This window comes from Gymnoscopelus braueri, assembly GCF_963280865.1.
Source record: "Gymnoscopelus braueri genome assembly, chromosome: 2".
NCBI classification, from domain to species: Eukaryota; Metazoa; Chordata; class Actinopteri; order Myctophiformes; family Myctophidae; genus Gymnoscopelus; species Gymnoscopelus braueri.
The window spans coordinates 1697675-1716256 of NC_137604.1; the positions used below are offsets into that span (position 1 = coordinate 1697675).

Genomic DNA, 18582 nt, shown 5'->3' on the forward strand with positions numbered 1-18582 from the left:
GAAGGTGACTATCTTTATATATCTTTATAAGTAGTAAAGATATATGGTGTGTGTGTGTGTGTGTGTGTGTGTGTGTGTGTGTGTGTGTGTGTGTGTGTGTGTGTGTGTGTGTTAAAGGGGTAATCCACTTTAAAACACTTCTAGAGTCCTTTAAACGTCTACTCGGGATTTTGTGTTTGACCCCAGACAAGTTTTTATTAATTTTTTATTTATTTAATAAAACTAAATAAATTAAATAACATAAATTAAAATAAAATAAAATAGTCATTGGAAAAAATAAAAATGGCCCCCTCACGCCAAAACGGGTGTTTTCAAAGAGTCTTAATTTAGTTTAGTCCAATTTAATCAAAAAAGGAGGAAGTGTTGTATCTGATAAAATTTTTATCAAAATATTAAATGAAGAAACTTAAAAACTGTTGCACAAAAGCCTGAGTAAACGTTACAAATTACCCCAGAAGTGTTTTAAAGTGACATACCCCTTTAAAGTATCAAGTGAGTGTGTGTGTGTGTGTGTGTGTGTGTTACGGCAGGTAGTGTGTCGCCGAGGCGTGGTGAGTGGGGGGCGGGCCGGTGGCGATGTAGCCAATCATGTGTGAGGGGGCGTGGCTAGGCGCAGGGCAGTAGAGCCGGGGGTGTGGCCCGCCGCCATGGTGGGGGGAGGGGCCTCCTGTAACCGCACCCCCCCAGTGGGCGGGAGGCATGAAGTAGGCGGAGTGATGGGGGTGAGGAGGGGGGACGGTGAGGTAGGCGGGGCCAGGGGGCGGGTCATAGGAGAGGGGGGGGATGGGCATCGGCTGCTCCTGGTACAGGAGGCCCGGAGGGGAGGGGCTTACTGGGGAGGTAGCGACGGGGGTGGAGCAATCCAGGGATAGGGCGTGGCCTAAAACGTGGAGAGAGTCAGTGCTTAGTGGTGGAAAGACCGGTTTATTTTTATAACAAATCAACAGTAAAAAACATGTAGATATTTTGTGATCAACTAAATCGATTATATCAAAAGTCTGATCAACCACTTAAGGAGCATTTCACTAGTACAGCCTGTTAGTGACCAATTATATATAATATTATAATGAGCCTTAGTGAGGACCAATCATATGAAGATAAGGTTGACAATGGGTGAAGTTGTTGTTTAAGTGGTTAAAAATGCTAATCAATTTAGTTCATTATATCGAGTTTACACTTTTTTTTTCTCAATTTGTTGAAGAATAAATAAAAGTTTTTCACGATTATTCGATCAATCAAAAAAGATATTATAATTGATAACATAATCAATGAGTCGTACATATATATATACACACACACATTCACATGTATGGTGTACTCACCGTTAGCGTGTCCGTCTGTCTGTCCGTCCCCTCCTGCCCTGGTGGATTCTGGGTAGGGAGGGGGTTGGTGGGGGCCGGGCTGTGCGGTTGCTGTAGTGTCACAACACAATGAGTTCATTCATTAATGACTTAATTACCTGTTGATTAGCTGACATTCATGAGTAGAACTACCTGCTAGTTCAGCGAAAAATGGCTGCAAAGTGCGACCTCAACCAGTGTCCTATTGGTGGGAAGGGGAGTGAGGGGCGGTTCTTCACTCAGTAGAAACCAATCAATCACAAGCCCCCCAAAACACACCCCTGCTTTATCATCAATTAAAACATGTTATGGGACCATAATTTACAAATTAACACTAATCATACTGTGTGAATGAAGGGTTTGGTGAAAGGGCCTTTCTGTGTGGAGTTTGCATGTTCTCCCCGTGTCTCCTAGGGTAGTTAATACCCTCACAAAAAACATGTAGTAATCCTGGTCTCTATACTGCCTCCCCCTGGTCAGCCGGGGCGCCTGATGGAGGGGAAAGGAACTGGTTGGAATACGTTTTCCTTCCACACGCTACGTCCTACCGGGGAAACTCCCCCCTGTCAGGTGATAAGAAGCTACGTCCTAGCGGGGAAACTCCCCCCTGTCAGGTGATAAGAAGCTACGTCCTACCGGGGAAACTCCTCCCTGTCAGGTGATAAGAAGCTACGTCCTACCGGGGAAACTCCCCCCTGTCAGGTGATAAGAAGCTACGTCCTACCGGGGAAACTCCCCCCTGTCAGGTGATAAGAAGCTACGTCCTACCGGGGAAACTCCCCCCTGTCAGGTGATAAGAAGCTACGTCCTACCGGGGAAACTCCCCCCTGTCAGGTGATAAGAAGCTACGTCCTACCGGGGAAACTCCTCCCTGTCAGGTGATAAGAAGCTACGTCCTACCGGGGAAACTCCCCCCTGTCAGGTGATAAGAAGCTACGTCCTACCGGGGAAACTCCTCCCTGTCAGGTGATAAGAAGCTACGTCCTAACGGGGAAACTCCCCCCTGTCAGGTGATAAGAAGCTACGTCCTACCGGGGAAACTCCCCCCTGTCAGGTGATAAGAAGCTACGTCCTACCGGGGAAACTCCCCCCTGTCAGGTGATAAGAAGCTACGTCCTACCGGGGACACTCCCCCCTGTCAGGTGATAAGAAGGCTAGTTGGCTCTCATGCATTGAAGGAGGCATGAGCTCGCCTCTGGGCTCTCCCTAGGCTGGCAGGGGGCGTGTAGCGCCCCGGATTACTTAGACAATTGGCACTAGGTGAAAAAGGGTTGCAAAATCGTGGGATAAAAAATATATATATAAAAAAAGAAAGAATACTTGAAACTAACGAGTGAAAACATCATGTTTTTACTAAACGGTTTACTAAGGTAATAAAGTCGAGGCAAATTCTCATTGACATTTTTCTGCAGCCAAAGGAGGGTAATTAGCGCCACCTGCTGGAACATTGATGAGAACTGCAGCATTGTCATTACTTCCACATGTTTAGAAATACTGTCAGTTCACACGTTCACATGTGCTTTAAATCCTCAGACAGCCTCAGACTACTCCCTAAATTAACTTTATTTGATCTTAAACGTTATCCTATCATTACCCTCGTTTAACATATCAGGATCTATTAACTAACCACAGAGGGAGGTGTTGTTTTACGTATCTGTAGTGCACGCACATCCGTGGCCCAGGTGCAAGGCAAACAAAGTAGGATGAAAAAAAGAATAAAGTCTGCACACTGGTGAAGTTTGCAAAAAGCTCCGCTTTGTTTTTTATTGCTGGTCAACGTTTGGGCCTGTTTAGGCCTTCATCAGGATATATATCCTGATGAAGTCCAGTGTGCAGACTCTATTCTTTTTCTCAGTGTTGTTTTGAGTGTTGAATTCAGTGAGTTATGAATGTGTTAATAGTGGAGAGACGTCCTGTTTTAACAGACATAAATGCAGGAGGAGGCTCGCCTCTCCCCACAAAACATGACGTTTGTGATGGCGCATCGCTTATAGTTATATATATCTAGAGGGCGGATTGCCCCGCCCCCAGCTATTAATTTCAATGAAAGTTGCTCATTAGCGTTTTAAACACCCGGAAGTCTGTCGGAAGTTTAAAATTGGGTCGATTGGGTCTAACTAATAGAATCTGTCTGCCGGAAGCACCAATATTGGGTGGATTAGGCGTGGTCATAGAGTAATGAGCAGGCACACAAACGAAAATACATTTTTAAATGCGGAAGTGATGCATTCTCAGATTGACCACCAGGTCGCTTCACTGTTCTACCGCGGCTCTGGGGGCTTGGCATCGCTCCAATGAACCACAGCGGCCAATGAGGTATCTACGTTTATACGTCTATGCTCTTACCATGTATGGTTACTTCCTGGCTGTGGGCGGGGCCTAGGTAGGCCGGGTAGGCCTGGTAGTGATAAGGAGCGTCTGGTGGGGGAGGGGCCGGGTATACCTGCTGCCAGCTGTTCTGGTGACACCACTGGACGGGAGGGGAATTACACCTCATTACATTAAAGGCAGTGCAAGTTAAATGTTTTGGTTAAAACAAATAAAAAACAACTTTGAAAAGTTAAAGGTAGGGTAAGTGATATTTTTTGGTTAAAACAAAAAGTATTTTGTTAAAAGGTTAAAGCACTATATTGAGATAGTAATCATTGCTATAGAGTCTCTCCAGGTCTTTAATAAACAGAAAATACATTTTCCGGTAGGTGTCAAAATCTCAGCCAATCAGGAGAAAGTACCCATTTTTAAGCTTCATTTTTATAGTGTTCCAGTTCCAATTTTGCCTGCTCATTTCTTATTGTCATCACTTCCAATTTCACTTGTTTAATCTATATCCTGATTGAGTTCTCTATCCTGATTGGATAAAATTGGAAATGAAACTGAAACTGAAAGGAAAATGCATTTTCTGTTTTATAAAGAGCTGAAGAGACAAGGAGACTCCTTTTACTGAACAAACACTCTATAGCAATGATTACTATCAGAATATAGAGCTATTTAACACTTATTTTAACCAAAGAAAATCACTTACCCTACCTTTAAATAGCACTATATTGTGATAGTAATCATTACTATAGAGTGTTTGTTCAGTAACAGTGTTAAATAGCTCTATATTGTGATAGTAATCATTACTATAGAGTGCTTGTTCAGTAATAGTGTTAAATAGCTCTATATTGTGATAGTAATCATTACTATAGAGTGCTTGTTCAGTAACAGTGTTAAATAGCTCTATATTGTGATAGTAATCATTACTATAGAGTGTTTGTTCAGTAACAGTGTTAAATAGCTCTATATTGTGATAGTAATCATTACTATAGAGTGCTTGTTCAGTAACAGTGTTAAATAGCTCTATATTGTGATATTAATCATTACTATAGAGTGTTTGTTCAGTAACAGTGTTAAATAGCTCTATATTGTGATATTATGTATTCAGCTTCATGTTTACAGTGTGTCTGCTCATGTCTTTGTGTCACTTCTAATATCACGTGTTTAATCTGTAGTCATACTGTACCTGAACTCCTAGGTTGAAATAATACTGAAGAATCCTGTAGTCTGCAGAGAGAGAGAGAGAGAGAGAGAGAGAGAGAGAGAGAGAGAGAGGGGGGGGGGGTTCAGTTTTGATCTCAAACTCTCAGAAACATGTTCTGCTGCCACTTTTTAAATCACAACTAAAGACGTTTCTGTGCCTTTGATTGAGTTTTTTCTCTTCTTTTCATTTAATTAAAAAACGTACCTTGCTTTTTTTCCCTGTAATTCTAATGTCATTTTATAATGTGTTTCCTTTGTTTTGTGTAAAGAAAGGGTTCCCAAACCTTTTAGGTCATGACCCCTCCCAAATTATCCCATTTCAACTGGGAACCCCCCAGAAATTACATTTAGTTTGACTCGGTTCCACACATAAATATTGTGAAAATAGCAGATCTACAAGCTCACAATGTCTCACGCTGCGAGGAATTGTGAGCTTTTAGATCTGCTATTTTCACAATGTTTGACTCTTTCTTACGTAACATTTACCAAATTGGCCAATTAAACATTTCTTAAAGGTCCTTAAAGTTATACAATGCAGGTCCACAAATAACGATTTTTAGCAGCCTCTGCTGGTCATTACCGTCACTGCAGGCCGTTTGTTTATTCCTCTGTTACCCAGAATTCCATTTGTTTTCACCGGAAGACGGAAGCGTTTCAAAAAGCGTTCTTTTAATTGTTTTATACGATCTGTGGATCGTTTCTCTTAGCCAGTGGAGCTTTAGTTACCGTGAGCTGTGTTTTCTTTTTCTGTTGTTTTTCGATCTTCAAATCATACAATCTCTTAAAATCAGCATGAGTTTCCCTTTTGTTATTAGCGCGGTAGTTCCTGGCCAAACAGGAAACCGGTGCATTTCCGCTTCCGTTTTCCGGCCAGATGACGTCATTTGCGCGGGAAAGTCCCCCCTGACACCGTTCAATAGAAAATATATAAATAAAAGGCTTTCGGGGGTGAAATTCATGGAGTGGGTGTTGTGAAACCTTTGCCACTCACAAAAGATATACAATTTAACTTTAGTTTTATTGAAAAAGTGACCTAGTATTACTTTAAATTGTAGCTTTATAAATGTGCAGATACCCTGAATACACTGATACTGTATGTTGGTTTGTTTACTGTTGAGAGAGAAAACTATGTTGTACATTAAGATAATAATCTGGGGACCCACAAAATAATCTGGGGACCCCCTGGGAATCCCGACCCCCAGTTTAGGAACCAATGGTGTAAAGCACATTGAAGTGTGTGAGTGTGAGTGTGTGTGTGTGTGTGTGTGTGTGTGTGTGTGTGTGTGTGTGTGTGTGTGTGTGTGTGTGTGTGTGTGTGTGTGTGTGTGTGTGTGTGCGCGCGCGCGCGCGCGCGTGCGTGCGCGCGTGTGTGTGTGTGTGTACCTCTGGGCAGGTCGGTGCCGTTGGGGTCGTAGGAATAAGGGGGCGGGGCCATCACGGTCGCCACGGGCTCACCCATCTCATTGACCAACCAGGGGGAGGGGGCTGGGATCGCCATGGCAACTATCACTCACACACACACACACACACACACACACACACACACACACACACACACACACACACAGTCAATTTAAATGTGCAGTATAAGTTGTATTTTGTTGTTTAAATAAATGGCTTTTTCAGGTCGGGATACCGACGGCATCCAATCAGGAGAGCTGCTACGTAGAGAGTCTGCTGAACACCAGGTTGCCGGTTCATCTCCCAGTCCCAGCAGGACGCCCGATTTTTTTTTATTAACCCATTGAGGCCTGAGGTTCCGATTCTGCAAAATGTTTTCTAAATCCTAAACGGTTTTCTGATAAACTTATGTTTCTATAATCAGTGGTTCTCAAACCTTTTCATGTCAAGGACCCCCAAAATGATATGTATTTGGCCTTGGACCCCCATCTCAAAACATGTTGTTCCAGGGACCCCCCATGAAGGAAAGATTTGAGAAAATGTTCACGATATCTCAAAAATAGCAGATCTACAAGTTCGTAGCTTTAGTTTTGAGTTACAAATGTTTGCTTTAGAATATATATATAAATTCAAAGATTTGCACACATTTTCGCCCCCCCCCCTGTAGTAGCTCTGAGGACCCCCTAGGGGTCCCGGACCCCCTGTTGTAGACCCCTGTTCTAAAGGATAGAGTTTAGCTCGTTGGAACAGCAGGCTTCATCACACTTTCTGTGATTCACCAGCCGTGATTTATTTATTTTGGATATTCTACTGTTCTTGGTTTCCCTATGATCCTAGATGACTATTTCTATGCATTTGATGTATTACCTGGTGTTTACCTTGCTTACTGTAAATCCCTCTGGATTAAGAGAGTCTGATAAATGCCTACATTGTAAATTGATGTTTTGGTGAGTTCATTCAATGGACTCGTTCTTTGCGCCCATTTATTTAGAATTTGATTAAGGATTACTGTGATTATAGTTAACTCACATGTGATATCTCACACACACGCACACGCACACGCACACGCACACACACACACACACACACACAACACACACACACAGTAACTTTCACTAGCCTTTTTTTCCCCGTTTTTTCTTTTCAATTATTAGTCATTTCTTAACACATTAACTGCCAAAGACGTTTATAAACGTCTTTGGGAATTCAGCTATTGCCTGCCAAAGACGTTTAAAAACGTCAAAAAAATAAAAATCTTAAAAGATTCTCTAATTATTTAGTGTTGACACTTTTTCGATATTCCAAACGAATAAGGAGATAACAATTTCCAAAGATTTGCTGCTCCATCCACTTCAATGTTAAAATTCAAACGGACAAACAATTCACATTGTTCATATGAGCTTGTAGATCTGTTATTTTTGGGGAAAATAATGAAAATGTGTTCAAATCGTTGAACATGTATTTTTAAAGCGAACATTTGTAACTAAAATCTTTGCTTTTGGGGGGATTCTACAAATTCATACAGTTGCCAGGTTTAGCGAGAGAAACAAGCAACCAGGTTAATGAAAAGAACCCCAAAATAAGCGAGCCCTTCAACCCGCTAGTATGATACATTATTATTAATGTGTGTGTGTGTGTGTGTGTGTGTGTGTGTGTGTGTGTGTGTGTGTTACCTGGGCGTGGCTGGCTGTGGGCAGGGGGGGGCAGGTGGGATGTGGGGGAGGTGGGAGAGGAAGAGGAGGATGAGGAAGATGAAGGTGAAGAGGGAAGAACAGCTGTAGGCTTCACCACCTGACACACACACACAGACACACACACACACAGACACACACACACACACACACACACACACACACACGTTATGCATATTGTTAAAGCCTAATTAAGTAAAGTAACGAGTAGTGTTGAGGAGTTACTTTTGGCAGGGAGTAAGAAGTAATGTGATAATATTAAAGGAATAGTTCACCCCCAAAATGACTTTTTTTCTATGTATTACTCACCCCATGGAGACTTCAAGGATATGTTTCGCATTCCAAAGCCAATAATTTGATGACCGGCAGCGGTTCCGGTGGGAGACACAAAGAGTCTCCTTTGTGTCTCCTACCGGAACCACTGCTGGTCACCAAATTATTGTCTTTAATAGGAATGAGACAAAAACTAAAGAATATCCATGACTTCAAGTCTCCATGGGGTGACAAAGTAATTTTTTTGGGTGAACAATCCCTTTAAGAGACAAGTAATGAGTAATATATTACTGTTTCTGAGTAACGAGCCCAACACTCTGCTTGCAGATCAGCTATTTTGGTGTGTGACACTATAGACGTATAGGGTTAAAAATGTCATTGAAAAAACGACTGTGTGTGTGTGTGTGTGTGTGCGCACACACACCTGCTGTGTGTAGTTGTAGTGTGTTTGTGAGTCTTCCTGGATCACCTAGAAAAACACACACAAACAGTAAAGCATTCAGACAGTAGGCCTACAGTAGATCTACAAGCTCATGAGCTTAAGTTGTAGATCTGCTATTTATCGTAAAAAGTTTGTGCAAATCTTTGAATGAAAAAAAAATATATATATAAATATATATGTTTTAAAGCGAACATTTATACTGTTTTATCTGTGCTTCTGGGGGTCCCTGGAACAACATATTTTGAGATGGGGGTCCGTGGCCAAATACAAATAATTTTGGGGGGTTCTTGACATGTAAAAGTTGGAGCACCACTGATATAGCAACATACTGTTAGGATTTAGAAAACATGTTTAGATATGGATTTGGTTGCGGACCTCCATCTCAAAATGTCTTGTTCCAGGGACCCCCCCCCAAAGCAAATATTTGAGTTACAAAATATATATATATATTCAAAGATTTGCACACATTTCCAAGATTTTTCAAAAATAGCAGATCTACAAGTGCCGCGCTATGAGCTTGTAGATCTGCAATTTTTGAATAGCCCATGACTTAAAATGACACAGATGTGTTCCCAGTCTTAATGAGTTAATGAAATCACCATATTCATAAATAGTTAGTTAGGTGAATTAGTTAGTTAGGTTACTTAGTTAGGTGAATTAGTTAGTTAGGTTACTTAGTTAGGTTACTTAGTTAGTTAGGTGAATTAGTTAGTTAGGTGAATTAGTTAGTTAGGTTACTTAGTTAGTTAGGTGACTTAGTTAGTTAGGTTAATTAGTTAGTTAGGTTAATTAGTTAGTTAGGTTACTTAGTTAGTTAGGTGAATTAGTTAGTTAGGTGAATTAGTTAGTTAGGTGAATTAGTTAGTTAGGTTAATCAGTTAGTTAGGTGAATTAGTTAGTTAGGTTACTTAGTTAGTTAGGTGACTTAGTTAGTTAGGTGAATTAGTTAGTTAGGTTACTTAGTTAGTTAGGTTACTTAGTTAGTTAGGTGAATTAGTTAGTTAGGTTACTTAGTTAGTTAGGTGAATTAGTTAGTTAGGTGAATTAGTTAGTTAGGTGAATTAGTTAGTTAGGTGAATTAGTTAGTTAGGTGAATTAGTTAGTTAGGTGAATTAGTTAGTTAGGTTAGTATAGGATGAGAAGTAAGCTGTTTACCAGGTTGTTGTTGGGATCATTGGAGGCGTACACCACTGGACTCTGGAAGTCTGCATCTTAAAACAATTAAACCATTAAAACATTCATTACAATCATTACAATTAAACCATTAAAACATTCATTAAAATTAAACAATCTGTATGGTAGAGTATGTTATAATACAATATAACTTATATAATTGGGTCCCATTTAGATGGTGTCAAAGGTCATGTCTCTTTCTCCCCTGAGCAAGCAGGCAGGCTCTATTAGCTCAGTGTCTATCAACCTTTTTTGTGCCAAGGCACACCTGGCATAGCCAAAAAATCCCAGGGCACACCTAGATATACGGTGTATATATATATATATAGAAAAAAAGCAAATGCAAACAAATATTTCTGTTTTTGCATTATTCAGACATGCAAACTTGTAGCTTTTCAGCTTCCACTAGCCGTTTTTAATCCAAATAGGGCAATAGTGTGACACCTGACCCGAAAAAAACAGCATGTTGTCACCCTTTTCACCTCGGGGCTGTTTGCATGCCTGATTATTATAAATGTTTAAAAAAAAAAAAATTATATTTTTTCAAACCTTCTTCAAACGGCACGGCACACCTCAGCAGTAGCCCCGGCCCAAAATTGGGACGTTTGCCAGGGTTGATATACACTGTATTAGCTCAATGGTAAAAATGTCAGCACGTAGGCAGGAAACTGGGTTCAAATCCAAGATTAGCCCTAACCCAATAAAGTTATTACACTGTAAACCTGTCATGTGACAATAAAGTTATTTACACTGTAAACCTGTCATGTGACTATACATCATCTCTGACATCACATCCTGTCTAAAATTTCAAACAAACATCCTCACCTTGGCTGGCATAGATGTATTCTTCCGAGTACTCAGCTGGCAGACAGACAGACAGACAGAAATAAAGATTTAAAGGAGCGCCTCAACCATTTTCATCCTCACTAATCCTCATTATAAGATGACATCATGTCTGTCAGGGCTGTGATCAGTTCAGAAACCTGTGCCTACCGGTGACATCATCGATGGGGGAATCCAAAGCTAATAGAACCTACAGCCTTTCTCTTCCTGGAACGTTAGCAAACTGAGATAGAAGACATTGCTCCTGCATTCATACAAATAAACTAGAAAAGTGCTCTACTTTGGAGCGCAGGTCTCCACCAGGCCGGGTTGCCTAACCCGGACTGTGTCAGGCCGCGGGGTACCGCCGCCACAACACGAGGAAGCTGTGTGGAGGGGGGGGGGGGGGTTTTGAACTTGAACTACAGCCTTGACGACCATGCAGTCTTATGTAAAGGTTATGTTATGTAATGTAGATCAGTGTCTATCAACCTTTTTTGTGCCAAGGCACACCTGGCATAGCCAAAAAATCCCAGGGCACACCTAGATATACGGTATATATATATAATTATATATATACGATACGCACTTTTTTATCATGAAAATATATGGGGGAGAAAAAAAGCAAATGCAAACAAATATTTCTGTTTTTGCATTATTCAGACATGCAAACTTGTAGCTTTTCAGCTTCCACTAGCCGTTTTGAATCCAAATAGGGCAATAGTGTGACACCTGACCCGAAAAAAACCCAGCATTTTGTCACCCTTTTCACCTCGGGGCTGTTTGCATGCCTGATTATTATTATTGTTAAAACAAAAAAAAAAATATTATTATTTTTTTTTTTTTTTTCCCAAAATGATATTTTTTCAAACCTTCTCCAAACGGCGCGGCACACCTCAGCAGTAGCCCCGGCCCAAAATTGGGACGTTTGCCAGGGTTGATATACACTGATGTAGATAACATGTTATGTAGACAGATGCCAGGTTCATTTGTAGACCTGGCATCCTATAGTTTGTATAGTTTTGATGTACAGATCATTTTTAGATGTATTGTTTACTTAAGACAGATACTAGGTTCATTGTTTACCTGTGATCCTAGTTTACTGAGACACTACACTGTCTCTCTGTATTCTATGATCCTATAGTTTACTGAGACACTACACTGTGTCTGTATTCTATGATCCTATAGTTTACTGAGACATTACACTGTCTCTCTGTATTCTATGATCCTATAGTTTACTGAGACACTACGCTGTCTCTCTGTATTCTATGATCCTATAGTTTACTGAGACACTACACTGTCTCTGTATTCTATGATCCTATAGTTTACTGAGACACTACACTGTGTCTGTATTCTATGATCCTATAGTTTACTGAGACACTACACTGTCTCTCTGTATTCTATGATCCTATAGTTTACTGAGACACTACACTGTCTCTGTATTCTATGATCCTATAGTTTACTGAGACACTACACTGTCTCTCTGTATTCTATGATCCTATAGTTTACTGAGACACTACACTGTCTCTGTATTCTATGATCCTATAGTTTACTGAGACACTACACTGTCTCTGTATTCTATGATCCTATAGTTTACTGAGACACTACACTGTCTCTGTATTCTATGATCCTATAGTTTACTGAGACACTACACTGTCTCTGTATTCTATGATCCTATAGTTTACTGAGACACTACACTGTCTCTCTGTATTCTATGATCCTATAGTTTACTGAGACACTACACTGTCTCTGTATTCTATGATCCTATAGTTTACTGAGACACTACACTCTCTATGTATTCTATGATCCTATAGTTTACTGAGACACTACACTGTCTCTGTATTCTATGATCCTATAGTTTACTGAGACACTACACTGTCTCTCTGTATTCTATGATCCTATAGTTTACTGAGACACTACACTGTCTCTCTGTATTCTATGATCCTATAGTTTACTGAGACACTACACTGTCTCTCTGTATTCTATGATCCTATAGTTTACTGAGACACTACACTGTCTCTCTGTGTTCTATGATCCTATAGTTTACTGAGACACTACACTGTCTCTGTATTCTATGATCCTATAGTTTACTGAGACACTACACTGTCTCTGTATTCTATGATCCTATAGTTTACTGAGACACTACACTGTCTCTGTATTCTATGATCCTATAGTTTACTGAGACACTACACTGTCTCTGTATTCTATGATCCTATAGTTTACTGAGACACTACACTGTCTCTCTGTATTCTATGATCCTATAGTTTACTGAGACACTACACTGTCTCTCTGTATTCTATGATCCTATAGTTTACTGAGACACTACACTGTCTCTCTGTATTCTATGATCCTATAGTTTACTGAGACACTACACTGTCTCTGTATTCTATGATCCTATAGTTTACTGAGACACTACACTGTCTCTGTATTCTATGATCCTATAGTTTACTGAGACACTACACTGTCTCTGTATTCTATGATCCTATAGTTTACTGAGACACTACACTGTCTCTGTATTCTATGATCCTATAGTTTACTGAGACACTACACTGTCTCTGTATTCTATGATCCTATAGTTTACTGAGACACTACACTGTCTCTGTATTCTATGATCCTATAGTTTACTGAGACACTACACTGTCTCTGTATTCTATGATCCTATAGTTTACTGAGACACTACACTGTCTCTGTATTCTATGATCCTATAGTTTACTGAGACACTACACTGTCTCTGTATTCTATGATCCTATAGTTTACTGAGACACTACACTGTCTCTGTATTCTATGATCCTATAGTTTACTGAGACACTACACTGTCTCTGTATTCTATGATCCTATAGTTTACTGAGACACTACACTGTCTCTCTGTATTCTATGATCCTATAGTTTACTGAGACACTACACTGTCTCTGTATTCTATGATCCTATAGTTTACTGAGACACTACACTGTCTCTGTATTCTATGATCCTATAGTTTACTGAGACACTACACTGTCTCTGTATTCTATGATCCTATAGTTTACTGAGACACTACACTGTCTCTGTATTCTATGATCCTATAGTTTACTGAGACACTACACTGTCTCTGTATTCTATGATCCTATAGTTTACTGAGACACTACACTGTCTCTGTATTCTATGATCCTATAGTTTACTGAGACACTACACTGTCTCTGTATTCTATGATCCTATAGTTTACTGAGACACTACACTGTCTCTGTATTCTATGATCCTATAGTTTACTGAGACACTACACTGTCTCTGTATTCTATGATCCTATAGTTTACTGAGACACTACACTGTCTCTGTATTCTATGATCCTATAGTTTACTGAGACACTACACTGTCTCTGTATTCTATGATCCTATAGTTTACTGAGACACTACACTGTCTCTCTGTATTCTATGATCCTATAGTTTACTGAGACACTACACTGTCTCTGTATTCTATGATCCTATAGTTTACTGAGACACTACACTGTCTCTCTGTATTCTATGATCCTATAGTTTACTGAGACACTACACTGTCTCTGTATTCTATGATCCTATAGTTTACTGAGACACTACACTGTCTCTCTGTATTCTATGATCCTATAGTTTACTGAGACACTACACTGTCTCTGTATTCTATGATCCTATAGTTTACTGAGACACTACACTGTCTCTCTGTATTCTATGATCCTATAGTTTACTGAGACACTACACTGTCTCTCTGTATTCTATGATCCTATAGTTTACTGAGACACTACACTGTCTCTGTATTCTATGATCCTATAGTTAACTGAGACACTACACTGTCTCTGTATTCTATGATCCTATAGTTTACTGAGACACTACACTGTCTCTGTATTCTATGATCCTATAGTTTACTGAGACACTACACTATCTCTGTATTCTATGATCCTATAGTTTACTGAGACACTACACTGTCTCTGTATTCTATGAACCTATAGTTTACTGAGACACTACACTGTCTCTATGTATTCTATGATCCTATAGTTTACTGAGACACTACACTGTCTCTGTATTCTATGATCCTATAGTTTACTGAGACACTACACTGTCTCTGTATTCTATGATCCTATAGTTTACTGAGACACTACACTGTGTCTGTATTCTATGATCCTATAGTTTACTGAGACACTACACTGTCTCTGTATTCTATGATCCTATAGTTTACTGAAACACTACACTGTCTCTGTATTCTATGATCCTATAGTTTACTGAGACACTACACTGTCTCTCTGTATTCTATGATCCTATAGTTTACTGAGACACTACACTGTCTCTGTATTCTATGATCCTATAGTTTACTGAGACACTACACTGTCTCTGTATTCTATGATCCTAGTTTACTGAGACACTACACTGTCTCTGTATTCTATGATCCTATAGTTTACTGAGACACTACACTGTGTCTGTATTCTATGATCCTATAGTTTACTGAAACACTACACTGTCTCTCTGTATTCTATGATCCTATAGTTTACTGAAACACTACACTGTCTCTGTATTCTATGATCCTATAGTTTACTGAAACACTACACTGTCTCTGTATTCTATGATCCTATAGTTTACTGAAACACTACACTGTCTCTCTGTATTCTATGTATGTGTTTTCCTTGTTTACTGTAAGTCACTCTGGATAAAGAGTAATGCCTACATTGTAAATTGTACGACAGGCGGTGCAAATGTTTTGTGTTCGTGGCGCTTGGTGCTTTATCAAGGCCCTCAACATTCAATCCCAATATGGAGTTGATGGGATGATGCGTTCATGATATACTGTAAGCGTTTTTTGTAAGAAATAGGCCCCGCCCGCACATTTTTTAAGGCAATTACTGGCAAATAGAATCAAAGCCCTTTTTGATGGTCATTTTAAAATAAAAATACAAATCAAGTTTCCATGACAAACAGTGGCATTTGTAGCATCTGTGGCTCCTCTCACAAACTTTGCAAATAAATATGAAACATCTGAATGAAACATTGTGAGTTTTGGACAAAATCTGAAGGGAAAAAGGTTTCACATCCATCTGTCCAACGAGATCAGCTGTTTTTACGTCTTTTTTGTTATTGTTTTTTACCATCGATGATGTCACTGGTAGGCAGGTTTCTGAACTGTCTACAGCCCTCCTCTGAGACACAGAGTGAGTAGACAGACATGATGTCATCATATTATAATTAGTGAGGACCAATTATATGAAGATAAACCTGCACTTTTTAGTAATTAATATCTAAAGTTTCCAATAATTGAATACAAGTACTTGTACTCGAGTACTTGTACTCGAGTACAAGTACTTGTTGAAGTTGCTTTCTGCTCACCTTGGTCTCCCAGGGTGCTGGTGTCCTCTGGCTCCTCCTCCGATGATGTCACCGGGGGTTTCCCCGCGGGGTGGGGGGGTGAGGAGGGGAGGGTCCCCGGACCCCCGCTTCCTCTCTGGACCCAGTAGGAGGGGCCGTGTGGTGGGGGAGGTCCCATCAGGGGAGGGGGAGGGGCCACAGCCTGACCCTGGTGGGGGATAGAGAGATAGATAGAAAGAGATAGATAGATAGATAGATAGATAGATAGATAGATAGATAGAGAGAGAGAGAGAGAGAGAGAGAGAGAGAGAGAGAGAGAGAGAGAGAGAGAGAGAGAGAGAGAGAGAGAGAGAGGGATAGATGGATAGATGGATAGATGGATAGATGGATAGATAGATAGCACATTGGTTGGCTATTCAAAAATATCAGATATACAAGCTTGTATATCTGATATTTTTTTGTTTATCTTGAAAATCTTCAAATCTTTGAATATATTACGTATTCTTTAAAGCGGACAATCTTTTGCTTCTGGGGTCAAATATTATGAGATGGGGGTCCGCAGGCCAAATGCATATCATTTTGGGGGTCCTTGACATGAAAACGTTGGAGCACCACTGATATAGAAACATACGTTTTTTTATATTATTATTATTATATATTTTATACATTAAAGAATGAGCCTCATGCAGGTGTTAATGGGTTTTAGGACTGAACCATTCTTACAGTCAGCGGGGGGAACACCGCCTCGCCCCCCTCCTCCAGGTGATAGTAGGTGATGGACCCTTCCAGCTCCTGAGACTCCTCCTCCCCCGGGTTGCCGGGGAAACCAAACTGACAGTCCTTGTTGATGGCAGCGATCTGACGACGACTGCGACTGACACACACGCACACACAACACACACACACACACACACACACACACACACACACACTTCTGTCACACTTCAGATTCATGCAATAGTAGTGAAAATAGCAGATCTACTAAGCGTTATGAGCTTGTAGATCTTTTTCGTTATGTTCTTTCCTATAACAACGTGCCCACAACAGGGACAGTGATTGTATTTTATTAAAGTAGATTTGCAGGCCGCTAATCCAGGCCACTAAAAGTGCAGAATGAATTAACTGCTGAATGGGGTTTGACCATTTCATTTACTTTAACTAGGCTATCAGACGCTGAAAAGATGCTCAGATGAGAGGGGTTTCCTCTTACACCTTTGTAAAGCATTACCCTTACCTTAGGCCGTTCATTTTGCTAACTAAAATAACAAAAGAAGGACAGTTTTGTTGTGAGCAAACTAAGCCTGACTCGAGTTTTAGGATCCCATCTCCAGGAGACTGTAATAGTTTAGATCCTATAGTCCGAACTTCTCCGAAGGGACAGTCAGCTCAGTCAGCCTCGGGTTTTATTGGTTTTTGTTGGTTGTCAGGGCGATATCACAACCAATCGATGGACCCTGGGTGCCACATGGGGCCCCTGGTGTGGCTATTCTGATGGCAGACCCCTGACCAGTGTTGGTGCCACGTTTGGTGTGGATCAGAGTGTGTTACGTTTGTGACGTCCACCCATAATGTATCATAAATGAATAGATTATATAATAATTATTATTATGTATTAGTTGAACTCACCGGGACCGGAAGGAGTAGTTGTCGTAACCATGGTAATAGCGCCTCCCAGGGTGGTAATAGGCCAGCTGTGGACCAATCAGGTGGCGGTTCATGAACCGGACCGAGCTTCTGATAGCACACGCACACACGCACACACACACGCACACACACACAGAAAACACAAACATTTGTATTAATTACTACACCTGCGAGGACATGAAAATTATAGGACATAATCTAAATGAGCAGAACATTAGAACAGTAGAAGCAGAGCTCGTAGATCCCAGATGATCCCTGACTGTGAAAACCTCACACTGGACTTTAAGCAGCTCTCTTGGGCGAGACACTGAACCCTACACGTTGAGACACTGACACTGAACCCTACACGTTGAGACACTGAACCCTACACGTTGAGACACTGACACTGAACCCTACACGTTGAGACACTGAACCCTCCACGTTGAGACACTGAACCCTACACGTTTCCGCTAATGAGTCGCTCGGCGCTAGCTTTGCCACCGTTGGTGTGAATGTGGGAAAAGTGAGGACGCTGGGGTCGAATGTTCACCGCTTCACCTCCTGATGTGAATGAATTGATTGATTGATTGATTGAATACTTTATTTAGAAAGACATGGTAACAGTACATGGAAGTACAATTCACAATACAAGGTCCTCTAAACTGGATCGCTCATAAAAGCACATGGCTTATTTAAAATGAGATCTCTGTGCACTCACATCATGATGACATTTAAGAAGACATACAAATATATGTAAAAAAGAGGTCAAAGGTTATTCATGTATTATAAAAATACATGTTTCTCTGTTTTCTAGTTTTCTTCTGTGAGAACAAGCTGTATTCCAGGGACTGGAGTTGTAACATGAGTTAAAAATGTTCGCTTAAAAAAAATATATATATATATATATATACATACGTTCAAAGATTGGCTCAAATTTTCAAGATAATAATTGCAGATCTACAAGCTCGTAGCGCAGCACTCGGTGCCGCGCTATGAGCTTG

General features: G+C 40.4%; 1 protein-coding gene across 1 annotated transcript in view; it reads right to left on the bottom strand.

Moving 5' to 3' along the window:
- Positions 1-521: 521 nt before the first annotated feature.
- alg13 (ALG13 UDP-N-acetylglucosaminyltransferase subunit) overlaps positions 522-18582 on the bottom strand; it is a gene marked incomplete at both ends in the record, with an annotated part of 41845 nt that continues 23784 nt past the window's right edge. The window contains 12 exons of the mRNA XM_080413413.1: positions 522-880; positions 1323-1412; positions 3687-3810; positions 4843-4883; positions 6243-6362; positions 7934-8048; positions 8649-8693; positions 9822-9877; positions 10665-10700; positions 15980-16166; positions 16682-16832; positions 17585-17692. Of these exons, the coding sequence (XP_080269539.1) occupies positions 522-880; positions 1323-1412; positions 3687-3810; positions 4843-4883; positions 6243-6362; positions 7934-8048; positions 8649-8693; positions 9822-9877; positions 10665-10700; positions 15980-16166; positions 16682-16832; positions 17585-17692 (1432 nt within the window). The remainder of the gene's footprint in view (positions 881-1322; positions 1413-3686; positions 3811-4842; positions 4884-6242; positions 6363-7933; positions 8049-8648; positions 8694-9821; positions 9878-10664; positions 10701-15979; positions 16167-16681; positions 16833-17584; positions 17693-18582) is intronic.